Source organism: Cervus canadensis, chromosome 6 (genome assembly GCF_019320065.1).
Source record: "Cervus canadensis isolate Bull #8, Minnesota chromosome 6, ASM1932006v1, whole genome shotgun sequence".
Classification (NCBI taxonomy): Eukaryota; Metazoa; Chordata; class Mammalia; order Artiodactyla; family Cervidae; genus Cervus; species Cervus canadensis.
Window position 1 is genome coordinate 48,294 of NC_057391.1, and position 18,532 is coordinate 66,825.

At 39.3% G+C, this 18,532-nt stretch overlaps 1 protein-coding gene across 17 annotated transcripts in view; it reads left to right on the forward strand.

The window, feature by feature from the left end:
• LOC122442935 (conserved oligomeric Golgi complex subunit 2-like) overlaps positions 1 to 18,532 on the forward strand; it is a 38,513-nt gene that overhangs the window by 11,801 nt on the left and 8,180 nt on the right. For 3 of the 17 annotated variants that reach the window (XR_006269828.1, XR_006269830.1, XR_006269831.1), the window contains exons 3-8: positions 3,974 to 4,054; positions 5,860 to 5,963; positions 8,296 to 8,475; positions 10,142 to 10,266; positions 13,087 to 13,214; positions 16,886 to 17,025. The exons of 2 other annotated variants lie outside the window; for them this stretch is intronic. Coding sequence is in view for 4 of the 15 variants with exons in the window: in XM_043470588.1 (XP_043326523.1) it covers positions 5,860 to 5,963; positions 13,087 to 13,186 (204 nt within the window). In the remaining 11 variants the exon portion in view is untranslated. Of the gene's footprint in view, positions 1 to 1,442; positions 2,473 to 3,973; positions 4,055 to 5,859; positions 5,968 to 8,295; positions 8,476 to 10,141; positions 10,267 to 13,086; positions 13,215 to 16,885; positions 18,529 to 18,532 lie in introns of those variants that run through there. 12 more of the 17 variants (XR_006269826.1, XM_043470590.1, XM_043470589.1 and 9 more) reach the window with 10 other exon arrangements.

Here is an 18,532-nt window from a genome sequence, read left to right on the forward strand (position 1 = left end):
CAGGTTTTTCACATTCAAGGAGCAATGTTTATGGCCAAATAACATTTTTGTTATGTAGTTACTAGCAGCATATAATTGTACAGAAAGAATAACCTAAGCCTAATACTGCTTTGATGATTAAGCATAGGCTTCACTGTTAATCCTGGCCCTGATGTGTCTGTGCCAACATGCTTTTGCCTTTACGTTGGTATGGACAAGGCCCTCAGTCAGCTTTCTGTGCCTTTGGGACAGTTACGAGAAGAGGTTCTGGTATGTCCCCAAATAACAGTCAACAATCTACCATAAAACATATTACACTTGTTTGCCTTCTCCATGAATTCTTTTTTATTAATCTGTTAGATTGTTGTGATTGTTGTGGTTGGTGTTTTTTAATGTTCCATGATTATAGTATAATACTTTCAAAATGTAAATGATTTGCATGTGATATTACAACCTAAGAAACATATTTGGTTTGAAGACAGCAAATTCTCAAGAGTAGAGTAGACACTTTTAAATGTCGGGGAGGAGGAGAAGGGTATTTCAAAAATTAAATTTGTTAATACCACCTCACCCATGTATAAGTGGTCTCCAGCTTAGAACTGGCTTACTTACATTTTAAAATTTGTCATTTTACAAGTATTTTCCCAGACAATATTTTATATGTAGTTAGATTTGTGGACCAGTTTATACCAGCCATTTAACCCCTGATGTAACTGAAGGGTAATATAAATGTCGTGTAATACGTAGTTTCTCTGAGAAAATCGCTCCCTTGGGAATGGAACTATCTGCCCCTAAGCCATGAGAACAGGGACTTCATCCGGGTGAACAGTGGAGAGGGAGTTTTGGTATCACCTCCAACAGAAAACTGCCGCCCTGTCCTCCCCTCACCCTCTGGGCTGTGCTAGGCGCCTCGACCTCCATCCTCCCTTTCGTTGTGAAGCACTGCTTCTGCGTGTGTCAGCACTGGACCATGCCAGACCACGTGGCCTTATGCTCCTTGCCTCGAGACAGTACCTGGCACATGCAGGGTTCTCAGTAGATAATGTAGTAAAGAGGTTCTGCTTGGATAAAACTGTAGGAAATCCAGGACAATGGGAATGTCAGGGCTGAGAAGTCCCGAGGAGGGTAGGCAAGAAAAAATTCATAAAAGAGGTTTAGTTGTGGGCTGTGCCTTGAACTAGCAGATTGTTTGAAAGTCCGTGTCTTACTTGAATTTCACAAAGCTTATTAAAGTGCCTTTTGTTGAAATAGAAGAGAAAGAAGTTTTTGGTCTGCTGCTGGATTCCACACCAGCCTCTGCATGGCCTTCCTGACTCCTTTTCAGGACTCCTCTTCCTTCTCCCAACCTATAGCCATGACATTTCCCGAACCCCGTCCTTTTTTAACCTTCCACTCTTCTCTCTGAACTCTCTCCACTCTGCCCACCTGTGCTTGAACTTCCTCAACTGCCTTCATGCCTTCAGGCTCTTGTCCTACACTGCCAGCGGCCAGCACCACCTACCGTCCCTTACTCTGCAGCTGTCTTTATCACCACCCTTCTCCCCATCAACCAAGACCTCACCTGCCTTTTTAATCTCAACTCAAGAAGCTTCTCTGAGATTCTAAGATCTTTGAGGGAAAAGACTGTTTCTATCTAATTCGTCATTTTATCCTCATTGGCTGACTGTTAGTAGACATTTCATGTTTATTGAATGAATTAATTCACTTTTCTATAAAATTTTTGTGATTTGTCTGGTGGTGGTGCTTTAGTCGCTAAGTCATGTCTGACTCTTGGGACCCCACGGACTGTAGCCCGCCAGGCTCCTCTGTCCATGGGATTCTCCAGGCAAGAGTACTGGAGTGGGTTGCCAGGTCTAGTTTATTCTCATCGTTTCTTTTACCTTTGCTTTGGCCTGACTCTTCATATTTTGTTTAATTTATTAGCTTCTGGACATGTTTCTCCACCTATGAGCTGCCTTTTCCTGGCCATTCTTTTCCTTACTCCTTGATTCGTAATATCCTTAGAACAACATGGCATCATGAAGTACCAGTGCTTAAGGATTGTTTAGTTCCTGATAGAATCTAGTCTAAAATTCTCCTAAATCTCCCCCACCCCCCGTTTATTTCTACTTCTCTCCAAAATGAAGGCTGCCGGGCACCCGGGTGCACCCTCCAACCCTGAGTGCACCCTGTCAGTTGCACCTTTCCACCCTCTGTCCTCTAGTGACTGCTCTCCTCCACCGTCGGCCTCCACGGGCTCTCCAAGTCAGACTCGAGTTCCATCCCCTACGCCAGATTTTCCTAGTGTTTGATTCAGATGGTTCTTTCTGTACTCTGACCACGTATGGCGGTGATTGTATATGTATCGGGTTGGCCAGCAAGTTCCACTGGTTTTTAAGTAAAAATAAAAGACACAGTTTCCATTTTCACCAAGAACTTTATTGAACAGTGTATTCACAGTTTCGTTCCACTACCTTCTGCCGTTTTTTTCAGGCAGCTTCATAATTCCATCTTCCCAAAACTTTTTATATTTTTGAGCAAAGAACTGTTGCAGGTGTCTTTTATGGTCTTCCAGGGAATTGAAATTTTTCCATTAAGAGAATTTTGTAAAGACCAAAATAAGTGAAAATCTGAAGGTGCAATGTCTGGTGACTGTGGTGGATGAATCAGAACTTCCCAGCCAAGCTGTAACAGTTTTTGCCTGGTCATCAAAGAAACGTGGTCTTGAGTTATTCTGATGCAACATTATGCATTTTCTCTTGACTAATTCCAGATGCTTTTCGTGTAGTGCTGCCTTCAGTTTGTCTAATTGGGAGCAAGTACTTGTTAGAATTAGTCATTTGGTTTTCCAGAAGGAGCTTATTATAGAGAATCCCCTTCCAATCCCACCGTATACACAGCATCACTTGTGGGTGAAGAGCAGCCTTACGTGTGATTGTGGTGCTTCATTTTGCTTGCCCCACGAGCTCTTCCATTCCACATAATTGTACAGTATCCACAGAGGATGAGATGGTTGGATGGCATCATCAACTCAATGGACATGAGTTTGAGCAAACTCTGGGATGTAGTGAAGGCCAGGGAAGCCTGGCGTGCTGCAGTCCATGGGGACATCTGAGCAACTGAACAACAACAGCAATCCACTTTTCTCTCTCCTGTCACAATTTGTTTTAAAAAGTAAACATTTTTGTTACTTTTAAGTAGAGAATTCCCTGTGGAAATATGGTCAAGAAGGTTGTTTTTTCCCTTCACTTATGTGGAACCCAAACATCAAAACGATTCACATAACCAAGCTGGTGCAAATGGTGTTCAACAATTGATTTGAATATTTTGAGTATGTTGGCCATCTCCTGCATGGTATAACATTGATTGTTCTCAGTTAAGGTCTCAATTTGATTGCTGTCAACCTCAACTGCTCTTTTCAACCGTGGCAAAATCTATCCAGTCAGAAGGCTGCAGCACAGAACTTTGCAAGCCATTTGACACTTCAATCAGCCACAGCACCTTCTCTATACACTGCACAAACCTTACTTTGCATTTCAGTTGTATTCTTACCTTTCTTGAAATAATAAAGCATAATACACAGAAAATGTTGCTTTTTTTCTCCTTTAATATTAAAATGACTACACAAAAATTCAGTAGTCTTGATTTTTTTTTTAATGCACACTGATATGACAGCTGTCACAATACAGTCTTACAAAATTATTTCTAATGAAATTAAAGACAGCTAAGCACTACTAGAGCCATCTTATGGTAAAAAAGTAAACTAACTTCTTTGCCAACCCAATATTATTATTCTTTTGGCCGTTAATCCTCTGTGATCTTGGCTTTATGTGTCTGTCATTTTGCCTTCGAATCATGGGTACCCTCAACAGCAGGTATATTTGATATTATGTATTTTTGTCAATATCTATATAATACTGGCCCAAAGATAATTAAGTTACATGGAATTTAATGTGTTAAGTTTTGTAATGCCACAAAACAATTTCTGCAATACGTTTTCTTTATTCTTTTAAAGAGTCTTCGGTCATCTGTCAGTGAAGGAATTCGGGCAGTAGATGAATGAATGTCTAAACAAGAGGACATTAGGGGAAAAAAGGTATCCTGGAGTGTCATACTGTTAAACAGGGGCTTATGGTAGCACCTTGGAGCTAACGACACTTTCATGGATGCAGTGTGATACACTCCTCTTGGTACCTCTGCAGAGAGGAGTGCGGGATCTTCCTTTCTCTTTAGGCATTAGCATTCAGGCAGGTTCCTGAGGGGTTCAGCCAGAGCTGGAGCCCAGGTCTTCTCACTCCCTGGCTGATTAAAGTCCTGTTGATAAGAAGGGTGTGGTAAAGTAACTCATTGAAGAAAAAGACAAAGAATATTGCATAATCTTCTTGTGCTTTATTAATGATAGCATTAAAAATTTTAAATGTAGATTTCTTCTGCCACATGCCAGCTCAAAGCCTCATGTCTTCTCAACTTCTCACCATATGAAACTTTTTTTTCTCCCAAAACTGTTTCTGTGCTTATAATGTCATGTTAACTATTTGAAATAAAGCTGAATTTTAGAGGTACCCAAATGGACACAAAATTAACATTCCTCAATTTTTTCCAGAACAAGACACAGGAATAACTGGTATCAGTGAAGCATTTTACAGTTTAACAGGCATAAAACTAATTTCTCAGCACCCTTGTAAAGAAGATATTCAAATTTTAGTGATTCGGGAGCAAGTAGGCCTTCTAAGGCCAGCTCTTCCAGTGTTCTGCTGCAGGTGGAAAAACTAGTGTGTTGCTTTCTCATTCTGCCACATTTACTTCTTTTGTTTCCACTTCTTACTGTACCTCTGCATGCACTACTTTTAATTTTTAGCAGTCTCATGTTTTGATTTTATTTTCTGACTTTAATGGATATAATATTACATTATCATATAATATTTCATATCCATTATTGTATATATTGTAGGAATGTAATATATAACATATGTTATATATATATCCATTATTATTGGATGTAATGGGATTAGAATGTGAGACAGTTATCAGCTTCTGTCCAGAGATTTCAAGAATGCAGTGCCTTTCTGGGAAGGCTGTCGGCCTGTGAGAGCAGGGACTCTGCCGGTCCTGTTCACTCGTGTGCCCCCTGCCTGGGTCAGTGTCTGGTGCACAGTGGGTGCTCAGTAACGACTCACATGTTTTATTTTGTCTTTTTTAGAGTGATTTTTACTGGAGTCCAGTGCTTTACAGCGCTTTAGTCTCTGCTGCACAGCAGAGTGGATCCGTCACACACACACACGTCCCCTCGTGTTTAGGTTTCCTTCCCATTCAGGTCACCACAGAGCACTGGATAGAATTCCCAGTGCTATACTACGGTGTAGTTCTGGGAACTGTTTGTTTAATGAGTGCTTTATATCTTTCTGTGCTTTTAAGGATGGGTTTTTTAATAATGGTCAACTTCTTTGATAAGGTTGTATAATAATGGCTTTAATGAACTGATGCTTAAGCATATAATTGTGTCATATACATGTCAATAGGATAAAGATGATCAGAAGCTACAGTTATAACATGAAAAAGGGTCATAAGAAAATAAATGTAATACCTATAGAGAGGTTCATTTAAGATAGGAAAAGAAAGGAATAATAGTGTGGGAAATGAGGAAACAAAAAGTCTAGTTTTCTCTTTTTTTAACTATAAACTTGCAGTAGAGTATTGAAAATGGGCTTCTTCTTGACACCTAAAATTAAGATTTGCATTCTTGGGAATTCAGTTTTATGTAGAAGTGTTCAAAATATAGAATGCCCTACATACCCTACATACTTTTTGCTTTATGTGTCCCTGAATTTAGAATGGGGAAATAAGAGGATTAAGATGAAATATCATGATAACTTTGTGTTTTGCTTAATTATTATTTTATAGATATGTGTGTTGTGGCTTATACAGTTTATTCCATCAGTTGAGAAAATTGAAAAAATCTTAAATTCTCAACATTCTAAAGAAACATCTGCACTAGAAGCAAGCAGGTAAGTAAGTATTTTCTTCACTAAATATTATATAAATTAATACTTTGCATCTAGCCTAATTTTTTTATTTTTATTTTTTAGTTAAAATTCATTTCTGAAAAAGAAGAAAAGCCAAGTCTTTGGTTCAGTGTTTTTGAGTGTAGCTTGTGGAAAGTGGAGGGTGTGAGATGGTAAAGTTTATAATACATCCTTATAAAGGCTTTATGGTTGTCGGCCACAGTTCCAATACATCACTTCACAGGGAATCAGAGGAGTGTACTTTTATTGGAAGAATTTTAGTCTTTGGAATTGCCTTAGAGAAGCACTGGCAAAATTCTGTTGCTCTTCAAGATATGAAATGGCTTTCATCTTTCCTAAATTCATTTAGACCAGAGTAATGCCACTTATGTATCTTACCCTAGCATTACATCATTAAGAAACAGGATAGGCACATTTAGTTAACATTTGTCAACAAGAAAAAAAACTTGTGAAATTAGAAAAAGATGACCATTTTCTTTGTTACATACTGCAACTGTCTTCTTATCTTTCTAGTCTGAATTTTAAATCAGCCAGGTAGGTGAGTGACTCAGAAAATGAGTAGCTCATACCAGCACCGCGGGAAGCACCGTGGTGCCCTGGACAGATTTGTGCTGTATATTCCACTGTGCAGCCAGAGCCGTGGAACTCAACTCCTGGCGTCATTGACAGTGGAAGGCTAACGGGAACTCCTCCGGCAGGGTTGTCTGACACTGAGGTGCCGTCAGCCCATACCTGGCGTGTAGTAGGCCCTCAGTTCAGTTGAGTTGCTCAGTCACGTTCAACTGTTTGTGACCCCATTTGATGGGTCATCCCTTCTGACCCATCCAGGGGGGCTGTTTGTCTCAAACTGTTCCAAGTCTCTTGCCCTCAGCTGCCTTGGCAGTTCTTGCCAGCTTATCCTCACTCGACATCCACCATACCTGCCTTCCTGTTTTCTTTCCGTTTTTGTCCATCCCTACTCTTCCTTTGATAGAGATGCATCACAATGTCTTTTTCTATAATACTGTTCCTTTGTGGTATTGCATCTTTAATGTAATAGACATGCTGTTTCTTGCTCAGAATCACCTTCGAGGACTTCTTAAAAAATTCAGATCAGCAACTTTGAGTTGTAGAGGAGGGAAAACCAGGGCAATGTAAATAACCGGGTAGAGCTAGAGAGAGGGAAGGGAAGTTAACAATGAAGAAGGCCCTGAATGAGAGCGGCTGGGGAAGGAGATGTAAACACCCACACTGGCCTGGGCCAGCTCTTGCTTCTTGGCTGGACCCTGTGGTCGGGGCCTGGCAGTGTCAGGGGCTTATACTTAACTATTCTAGTTTTCCACTGTCCTAGAACATGCTGTAAAAGCTCATGGCACAAAGGATGCTATAGCTTCTACCTTATAACAAGGGGGCTATGGAAAAGCACAATGAAAGCATCAGGATTGCTGATCATGTGATATTTTCCTGAAAATTAAAAACCTTTAGGAATTAACTCTTTTTAATTGTCTCCACTAGCCTGCTTTTGACTGGACAAATGTTGGAGAGAATTGCCACATAATTTAATCAGTTACAGTTTCATGCTGTTCAAAGCAAAGGCTTGCCTCTTTTGGACAAAATAAGACCAGTAACTGTTGTTTTAGATTTTTCACACTTTAGTGTTTAGGAATTTGCTAAATAATTCTGATTTTACCTGGTACAGGCAGACCTTGTTTTATTGCCCTTAGATTTATTGTGTTTCACAGATACTGCGCTTTTTTTTTTAATTGGTTTATTGCAGCTCTGCGCCAAGCAGGTCTGTCACCGTGCTAGTACCCTTTAAGAGCACTTGCTCACTTCAAGTGCTGTCATCTCTGTATCTCATTCTGGTAGTTTTCACAGTATTTCAAACCTCCACCAACAAAACGATGATAGCTTACTGAAGGTTCACATGATGGTTGCATTTTTTAGCAATAAAGCATGTTTTAATTAAAGTAATTAAGGTCTGTATCTTGTTTTTTTTACACATAATGCTTTTGCCAACTCAATATACTGTATATAGTACAGTATAAACATACGCTTTATATCTGCTGAGAATCCAAGAAACCCCCATAACTGGCTTTATTGTGCTAGTAGTCAATTTATTGTGGTGGCCTAGAACCACACCTGCAGTATCGCCAAGGTATGCCTGTATTGTTCAGATAGTTGTTGATCTGCAGGATTTTGAAGCTAGCTTTGAATTTTCTCTTTCAGTTTTTGTTTTTTAGGCCCCTGCCTCCTAAGTGTCGCACATGATAGATCCTGTTTGGATCTTTAGAAATGATTACAACTGGAGCTTTTTAACCTGTCTTTCTTGCAGCATATAGCTGGTATTACAGCCATGTTACAACAGTCATTGGAAGGCCTCCTATTAGAAGGTCTTCAGACTTCCTGTGTCAATATTATTCGGCACTGCTTACGGACTTAGGCCACAATTGACAAGACACGGGATGCAGAGGCGTCAGTTGGTCAAGTCCTCGTGAAACTGTACATAGATGAGGTTTGTGTACTGTTGAATAAGGCCTTCATTCAGCAGATGTTCATAGAGCATTTGCTCTGTCTTGGATGCTTTACTGGGTGTAAGGGGTAGTTTAGAGGCCTTTCTGTAAAGATTCTCAGTTACTGTAGTACCATCAGTTGCAAGATAAGGTTGGTCCCTGGTGGTTACAACCAGCATGCAGGAGTCAGGCACCTTCTCAGTGTTTTTTAGTGATGCTGTAGCCCAGGGATCATGTTAATTTAGTGGGAGGAGGGTCTTGCCTAGGGAGAAGGAATGTATCAGAACATTTTTAGGTCAGTTTTATGGTATGTAAATTATTTGCCACTAAATTCTTAAAATGAATTTTTAACTATTGGTCTAGTGGGTAAAATGGAACAAGTAAGCAGATACCAAAGCCACAGTGTAAGTTCCTGGTGAGGGAGCCTGCTGAAACCCTGACCATGGAAAGTCTGTGCTGAAGGTTGTCTTCACAGAGATGTGGCCTAAGTCTTGAATACTGAGGAGTCTCTTAGCCAGGAAGGTGGGAGGGAGGAAATAGTCACTGATGCAGGACTTTCGTAGGCAAATTAGCAGCGTAATACCCTAAGTCCAAAACCTCACTATCCAGTGTCCTTCATCTCCAGGGATGCAGTTACACTTTGGAAAGTAAGCATATTCTGCCTTTGAGCAGCCAGGATGTAGACTGTACCATATGAAGTTGCCAATACTCAATGTCTTCTGATGCACAAAAGCGGCAGCTTCATCTGGTTCAAACTGATAAAAGTCACAAGCCCATCCTCAGTGTTTGCAGACTCTCTTCAGTCCTCTGTCCGTGTGGGTGCTCTTTCTGTCCAGTAAGCACAAAGCCCTGTTCACCATGACTTTGGGATGAAAGCCTCCCATTTATAAATGGGGGAAATGGAATCCCATTGATAACAATGAAATGTAAGGATTAACTTCAGTAATCCTTTCAGCTTTTATTAGCGTTACTAAAAGTAAATGATCTGTCAATTTCCTCTCTTCCTGTTATATTTCTTACCTAACTTGATAAGAATGAAAAAGACAAATTACCTACATTATTTCTGTCCCAGTAAGTGAAAATCATTACTAACTTATGCCTTTGTTTTTCATTGAACTGAACCTAATGTGCTAAATGAGAGAAACATTTGATGTTTCAGTGGCATATTAAATAAACCAAGGCCACATTTTAATTTTTTTTAATTTGTATGCTTATCTTGTCATTAGCCTCTTGACTCTCAACCTTAACACAAAAGATAAAATAATAAAGTAAAATAAAATATATATTTCCATCTTCCTCTGTCTCACGCCTTCCCCTCATCTGAATTATGGTAGAAGAAAAGGCCGAGGTCAGTACAGGGAGGGGCTGTTGTTACGGGAAAGTGTCATTTTATTTTGTTTTCTGTCTCGGGAGGGGAGGAGGCAAATGTGCTTGGCTTTCCAGCTTCAGGCCAGTCTCTGTCACCCAGCCTGTGTCTCCCCTGGGTCAGAGCTGTGCTTCCAAATCCTGAAACTAGTTCTGAGTATAGCTGTTACTGTTAGAAAACATGTTAGCTGGGGAGGAGGGGGCATGAGGAAGCATACTTTTGAGGTTTTCTCTATTTTTCCTGTAGTGTGTAATTCATACCTCTCTTTGAGATGCTTTTTTTAAATGCTATTCATTTAATAGGTGATTCTAGAGCAGATTGTTGATAGTCGTCTGAGTGATCTCCAGCTCATGTATGATAAACTCCTGGAGTTCGTTCCCCATCACTGCCGCCTTCTTCGAGAGGTCACAGGAGGAGCCATCTCAAGGTAGTTTAAGCAGCCGTACTCAGAACTTGCGCCTGCTGATTATTGCTGCCTCCTTTGGGTCGGGTTCATATGCGCTCCCCCAGTGAATTGTTAGCATGGCACTATGAGGTGGGTGTGGGTCATCGCCTCAGAAGGAAACTGTAATGAGTAGGGCAGAGGTAAAGGGTACATCTTTGTGAATTCACAACCCATATTTCCCTTTTCTGTGTACTTTTTCCTCAATTACATGTGAAATAAAAGTTGGTTTCCTTCCATTACTTTAACGTCGTAATCTGTTTATAAATATGAATTCAGTGTAACTCAACAAGTTTTATATTAATTATGGTTAAAGTCATCTCCAGTTTTCCCTCCTCTTGCCTGATTTCCATACTTTTAGCTTTGTTTCATAAATACCTGGCTGCCTTTCACCATCACCACTGGCCTGATCCGGGCCTTTGTCATAGTTTTATCCAGAATAACAGGATCTGCCCACCTCCTCTCCCTGCCTCTACCCTCTCCCTTCCCCCCTGCCCTTCGGCTGTCACATTGACCCACAATTCTGATATGTAGGCACTGCCTTCTTCCTAAGTCTTTATTGGCTTCTTGTTGCGTGTGGAGGAAAGTCTAGGCGTCTTGATGCGGCGTACGAGGCCCTGCACACTCTGGCCTCAGTGGGCCTTGTGTGTGGCACTCTGTGGGCTTCCCTTGCTCCGCTGGTCCCCAGCACACATTTGGTGGGTCTGTGTTTTTCCTCAGAGTCCTCTGCCTTTCCCTTTCTTTTTGTTGATCTGTCATCCCATGTGAAGCCCCAATGCAGATGCCACTTCCTTCAAGAGACCTCTCACCTTCATCCTGAAGTCTGGCTTTCATCCTGTTCTCTGCAGGAGATTGCGTGTTGCTCTCACTTCTGTTGAGGACTAGTTTCCATCTTAACAGCTTGCTCCCATCCCACACAACCCATACTCCCCACCCCTGGCACAGTGTCCTAAGACAGCAACTATCCAGTGTTTGCGAAATGGAAGACTCAGTCAATTTGCAGCACTAGAAAGGCAAATCAAGTCCCTTTCTTCATGGAGTTAAAATTATTTTTAGCCTTGAAATTTTTTTTTTTTTTGAAAAGAGAAACCTGGGGAATAAATGTGCTGATTGACTGGGAAGTACCCTCTCTGTTTCCACTAGATGATTTCAGATGAAGATTTGTTTTGCCACTTTTGTGTAATAATAGTCAAGATTTAGTTGGATTTGGATTTGGGGTAAGAATTTATAGAAGTCATCATGTGAAATTAAAGAGGCCACAGTAACGAAACAAATGATCCTTAGATTTGACAAGCCTAGTCTTGGTCCTGAAATGTCAAGTTCCATGCCTCACATGTTTGTTCTTTTCCACAGTTTTCAGGGTGGCAGAACTCATGTAGAAAGCTCAGAAATTTGAGTATCTAGACTGTACCTTGGTAGGTCATCTGCCTTTGCTTCCCGCCGCATCCTCTTGTTGCCCTGGACCCTCCCTGGCTCAGCATCTGCCTTTGGGTGCTCTGTATACCCAGCAATAGCAGTGATGTTCAGGAGTTATTTTCCAGAGGATATAAATTAGCTTTTCTAACTGTTGATCTTGCAGAGTTAAATTTTCCTTTTGAGGTTTTAATTGTATATTTAGTTTGGAAATGAGGTGATCTTGTCATTCATTGTTGCTCACAATATGTGCATTTGTATTCTAAAATCTTCAATTTTGTTCTGTCTTCCTATACCTTATTAGAGCTGGTTCTTATTGGGATTAAAAGTATATGATATGATATGTGGAACTGGGTATGTGGGACATAGGCATCTCCTTTTCCTCATCAAATATAAAGAAAATTACCTTAATATAAGAGCATGTTAACAATGCAGCAAAGTGGGTAGGTCAGTGAGATGGTGTTGCCTAAAGATATTTACAGATTTTTAAGTAGAGAAAATCTTAAGGAACCCGCCTTTTTTATTTATGTACTGTGTATTTAACACTATTAACATAGCAGTTACTATATGCCAGTAAGTGCTAAATGCTCTACAAACCGTACACCATCCTAAATGCTTTACAAGCCTTATTCCATATAATGACCCTATGATTTTAAAGATGAGGAAACCAAAACACGGTTAAATGACCCGAGATTTGAACTCAGGTGCTGTGGCTCCTGAGAGCATGATTTTCTCTCAGTGTTCTCTCTCACCTAAGTGAGTGAATTAGAAACTCAGAATTTGGCCTTTTTGCTGACAATGCAAAATAGAGCATGTGCATATGGAAACCATGAATGTTATCAGTTTTTTTTTGTATTAAGAGTTGTAATCCAGATTTTACATGAAATAGTCATAGAACATTAGACCTGAAAGTAATCAGAGATAGCTGAGTCACAAAGCTGTTAGTAATTGGTAAATTAGTGTGATTAACAGTGTTTTAGAGCTGAGTGGTGTTAAGGTTGAATACAAAGATTGCTTTTCTTGTGGTATTAGATTGCTGGTTTTTCAAGATAGTGTATAAACATGGTAGCCCATTTAAGGGGAGAAAACTATGCCACGGCAAGTCAGCCTAGTTTTCCATTATCCTTGACCCCAGCTGTCTGCTATGTTTGCTATAATTGTAGGAGTCAGGACACAGGATGTGTCAGGTTCTAGGTGAGAATGAGATCAAGGAGTGAAATAGAAGTTTGGGTCTAAAAACAAAATAATTGACAAATACAGTTGTTTTTAAAATATCGAAGTAAATTTTAGGTCGAGCAACTTTTATTTTACTAAAACACCGCGGTGGAATTTTGCTTTTTGTAAGTAGATGTATCTGGTGTATTTGACTGAAATTTTTCTCTTATCTTACAGTGAAAAGGGCAATACTGTTCCCGGCTATGATTTTTTGGTGAATTCTGTCTGGCCAGAAATAGTACGAGGATTAGAAGAAAAGTTAACCCTCACTTTTTAATCCTGGGGATCCTGATGCATTTCACCAGGTACGTTTCCCTCTGTTGTCTTGATTCTTGAAGGTGTTAACCTGAGATAATCATGTCTTTTTTGCACAGTCTTTTGCACAGTTCTGTGGTTTATTGAAAATCACAGTCTGAGTTGTGGAGCCAGCATTTACCTTAAAAATACATGCATTATTTTATTCAGGTCATAGTCTCTGATACTTTGGGGACTAAGAATATTTTTTAGAATGTAAGGTAGAATTCAGTCGAGAAGCAGTTATGACTAGATATGGATGTTTTTTATGTAAATTTTAAAAAAGTTCTTAAGGACCATTGAAAGCAAATCTCTTTATAGTTGTTTTCAATGAAAAATTAAGTTTGTAGAACTCTTCTATATCACTTTGAAGGAAAACAAGAAATAGTAATTGGATTGTAGTATATAATATAACTAATACTGTAATTATTAATGTAGTATAAAAATGTCCTATATAATTTGAAAGATTAGGAGGCCTTGATATTTCTTTTTTTTTTTTTTTAAATCATGTTTTTTATTTAAAGGACTTCATGGTTGATATAGCAAAAGGAAACCCATATGTTAATTTTCCGTTTTTTAAAGATGTTGTGTAGTGTACTGGAGAGGAATAAAGACTCTAGGCCAAAAAAAAAAAAAAGACTCTAGGCCAAATGGCCTAAGTCTGCACCCCGATCTCCTGCTCAGTTCCCTGCTGCTCAGCCTCTTGGTGCCTCTCCTCCTCTTCCTGCTCTGGATTTTGATTTTTGTTTCTTTTATTTTTTTATTCAATATGACAATCTTTGTCTATTAATTAGGTAATTTATTAAATTGACAGTGATCGTAGTGATTGATATATTTGTGGTTTTTTAGTTCTTCCTATTTGTCCCATTTTTCTTTCTTCTTTTCCTTTCTCTCTCTTTTTTTTTTTTTTCTTTCCCACCTTCTTTGTATTGTGCACTTTCGGGAATTTGTTTTTCTCATTTATTCTCTTTTACCCCTCTACTGATTTGGAAGTTCTGCCCGCCGTTTATTTGTGTATTAAGTAACCTTAGTGTTTACTTAACAGAATTTAAAGTTACTGGTGTCCTTCAGCCTCCCATGCAGCACAAAGATCTTAGATGCCAATCATGCCATTCCATAGTATATATTAGTTACCAGGGTCTTATTTCTATTTTTATTTTTTTGTGCCCCCCAATTGGGCATTACTTTTATTGCTTTAACATGGCCATCATCCTCCTCTCAAAATTATTCCACGTTTATCATTTCCTTTGCTTATTGTTCCTTCTTGGATGTTATACCTTTTCTCTTGGATCATTTTCCTTCCTCCTGAAATTCGTCTCTTATGAATTTCTGTTGATAATAAATTTCACTTTTTTATGATAAACCCTTGGTTAATATTTGTTTGAAAATAACTTTATACCTTTTATGTTTGAAAGGTAGTTTTGCTGGAAGTATTATTCTCTGCACTGTGAACTTTGTCACTTAAAGTAGTTTTTCCTGTTGTTGCTTGGTAGTTATAATGGCTTTTTCCCCTGGCTCCTTTTAAAATTTTCCCGGTGACTTTGGTGTGCTGTTTCATTATGATCTATCTAGTGTGGACTTCTTTTTATTTGCTGAATTTAAGATTTGTTGGGTTTTCTGAATCTGAGGATTGGTGGTTTTTTAAATCATTTCTGTATCATTTTTACTCATTGACTCAGTTGTGCTTCTGTCTCATTCCTTTATTATTTGCTTTTAGAACTCTTAATTAATTATCCTCACTTTATCTTTCATGTTTCCTGAATTTACTTTCTTTTTTTTTTTTTTCATCTCTTTGTGCTACATTCTGGGTAATTTCTTGGGATTTTTCTTCTACTTCAAGAATTCCTTTTTCAGTTGTGTCTAAATTCCTTTTCACCTGTTTCAAATTTATCATTATTTTCATTTCTGGCAGCTCTATTTGCCTCTTTTTCTAATTGCGCTTGGTCGCTTTGCTTACTAATTTTTAAAGTGTAGAGAGGTACAAGTTGAGTGTGGTGAGCCTGGGCCTAATAACTTCACAACAGGTGAAGTTGACAAATTTGGAACTTTATTATCCCAGAAATACCACTTATCTGTTCTCTTGACCCTTGTTACAGTATGTTGAACCATATAATTAAGTGATATGATTTTCAACCAGTTGTGTGACATTGAGTTTTGTGACTTTATAAAATAGATCTTTATAAATAAATAAATAAAGTAGAGCTTTTAAAAATAGATACCATAAGCAGAATGAAGTAATGGTCTTAAGCATTAGCAATTTAGACCCTTTACATCCCTCTTTAGAGAATCATATTGATCATGTTAGGCTCAGGAGATTTTCCAGCTCAGACATGAAGCTTTCTGATGAAATACTGACTTTAGAATTCTAAACCAATACTTAATGTTCGTGGTTACATTTCTTGCAAGAAATGCTTTCAGTTTTCAATGTTAATGAGACATGCTTTTGAGAAGAGAGAAGTATTTTTGCATTCTTTTAATATCCATTATATGCAGGGGTGTGGTTTTACCCCAAAAGGGATGAGTAATACTTTTTTTGTCTCAGCCCCTCACATCTAGACCACACTTAGGGAATTCAGTAAGTGTAGCTAAGAGTCAGACACAACTGTGCGACTTCACCTTCACTTTTCACTTTCATGCACTGGGAAAGGAAATAGCAATCCACTCCAGTGTTCTTGCCTGGAGAATCCCAGGGACGGAGGAGCCTGTTGGGCTGCCGTCTGTGGGGTTACACAGAGTCGGACAGGACTGAGGCGACTTAGCAGCAGCTCCAAACCAGCTGAAAGGAATTTAACACTATATGGTGTTTACTGTACTACAATTCCCATGTAATCACAGGCATCGATCGTATTTAGGCGATTGGTTTGGTGACCCAGAATGGAGCTTCTCTTCAGTGAGAAGTACGTAGGAAGTCCTGCAGTGTCCTCCCCAGAGCCTGGGGACTGAGAGCCCTTGCCAAAGGACGTGCAGCTGCAGTTTTCACTGCTGACTGTCTGGGCTTCTGGTTCCTCTCTTTCCTTGCCTTGTTTCTGAGTCAGTTCTCTCTGAGCCTGAGCAGAAGAGGAAGTGTCATCTCTATGGGAGATGACAATAAAAGCAGTTAACCTAGTGTAGTTTTCTGGGTTAATTAAGTAATAGAATTGTAAGCACTGTGTCCAGATGATACATGTTCAGTACGTGTTACCTGCTGCTCTTAGTGGTGTTGCTAGATTCCCCTTGTCAGTCTTCATGCTGTCCCATCTATAAAAATGATGTAATTACTCACATGGTTTGAGTAATTGCTTTCCTTTTCTTCCCTCCTTTCTTCCCTTTCTTTAAATTTTCTACTTCTTCTCGAAAGGCAGTGAAAATTATACCACTTAATCTGTGATCTCTCGTGGTTCCAGTGGACAGTTAGGGGTGCCCTAGAAGATGAGTGAGAGCTGTCACTTAAAGAACGCTGGACTTAGAATACCTGGGTCTCTTGATGGGCTTGCCACCTAAGACCTTGAGCAAGTCAGAGAACCACTTTGGGCATTACTCAGTGTGGGGATCTTCAGAGGAAGATCCTGTAAGGGCCTAATGAGATCTTAAACCTGTGATTCTCTGTGTTGATCTTTATCTTGATTTCCATTTTTCAGTATATGATCCCGATTCTGGTTAGTTTCCTTAAAATGAAAATTCCACCTGTTTGTTCTTATTTTAGAAATATACCGTAAGTATGGATTTTGTAAGAACATTTGAACGGCAGTGTGGATCACAGGCCAGTGTAAAAAGATTAAGAGCACATCCTGCCTATCACAGCTTCAATAATAAGTGGAACTTGCCTGTTTATTTTCAAATAAGGTCAGTAATTTATTCCCATCACCTCCTCCCTTCTGAAATAGAATTTGAACACCAGTTCAGATGGACTGAACTCCCATCTCACAGCCCCTTCTTGGAGATCATCATATTATTCCTTGGGAAACAATTTAGAGCAGAAACGCACAAGAAGTATCATGATTGCCAAAGTTCTGGCCTGTATGACGAAAGGATTAAGTTTTACTCTCTTGTCATTAGCAAGCTGAGAACGCTAGACTCCAGGGAGCTAGACCAGGCCCAGCTTCATTCCCAGGTGCTATGTCTTCATTCAGCGTGAAGAGACAGAGAGAGCTGCTCACCTAGCAGCCCTTCCTCTCCATTTTCCTCTTCCATCACTTGCTTCAAATAGCAGGCCTATCCTGCATCTGTAGTTTTGCTCATCTGTAACATTTTTATCCTCAGAGGGGATCAGGAAAAGTGTTCTTTCTTGAAATAGTCTTTGTAGCTGATTCCATCCGTCAATGTATAAGAATTGTAGTTATTATTTTGGCTTCCTTTATAATCTTGGTGAGTATTCTGGAAAATGGTGACACTTTCCTTCCAGATAGCATAATGATATCACCAGTGTCAATAAGTGGTCCTGTAGACAATTTGGGGGCAATTTAGGATAACTTCTTAACAATGTATGTTCCCCTAGAAAAAGATTCTCTTGAATGAGATCACAGTGAGTTCCTCCATAGAATGGTGTTAACTAGAGCATTTTATTAGTTAGAATGGTTTTTAAAGACTTGCAAGCTTTTTGCTTAAATTGCTGGATGCTTTCATTAATTATGATGCAGTCCTTCTCTGGAGTTCTGAGGAATAATTACAGAGAAGGAAATATATTAAATCGCTTGACTTGCCATGATTGAGAATGTATATAATCCTCTTTTAATGATGAAATCAAAGCTGTCAAACCGTTAGTATGGTGCTCTTTTACATATAATACTGAGCTTTATACTTAATTTTTCAAGGTTATGTTATCATGTAGGTAAGAAATTAAGGATTTGTTTGTCTGAGATACTCATGGACTGCATGGGATGTAATCGTTACATGATGATCAAGATGTAGCCAGGGCAAGAAGCCCTTTTGGTTTGTGAGAAAAATTTAAAATGGTGAAGCATCATTTTATAGTGTTAAGAGTGCAGTAGAGAAATAATATTTAAACTTTCCATGTCTCCTGTAGTCTACGTTTTGGCTTAGATTGCTTTAGACATCTAATAACCATCACAGCCCATACTCCTGTTTACTGCCTCCAAACACCTCTTAGCTAGTCATTTCCCCAGACCCCAGACCCCCACACTTGGTAATCTTGCACTGTCATGTCATTCTGCCTTCTGGAGCTCTGGGCCCTGCAGGGTAGCACAGCCTGGCCTCAGCCCGTCCTCCTCTCATCATAGGTTCTCTCAAAGCTGGTAATTGAGTCTTAAACTATGCCGAAACTCAGCCAGTCCCATGAAAGACTTTTTTTTTTTTTTTTAACTATTTTATTTATTTGTTTTTATTTTTTTAC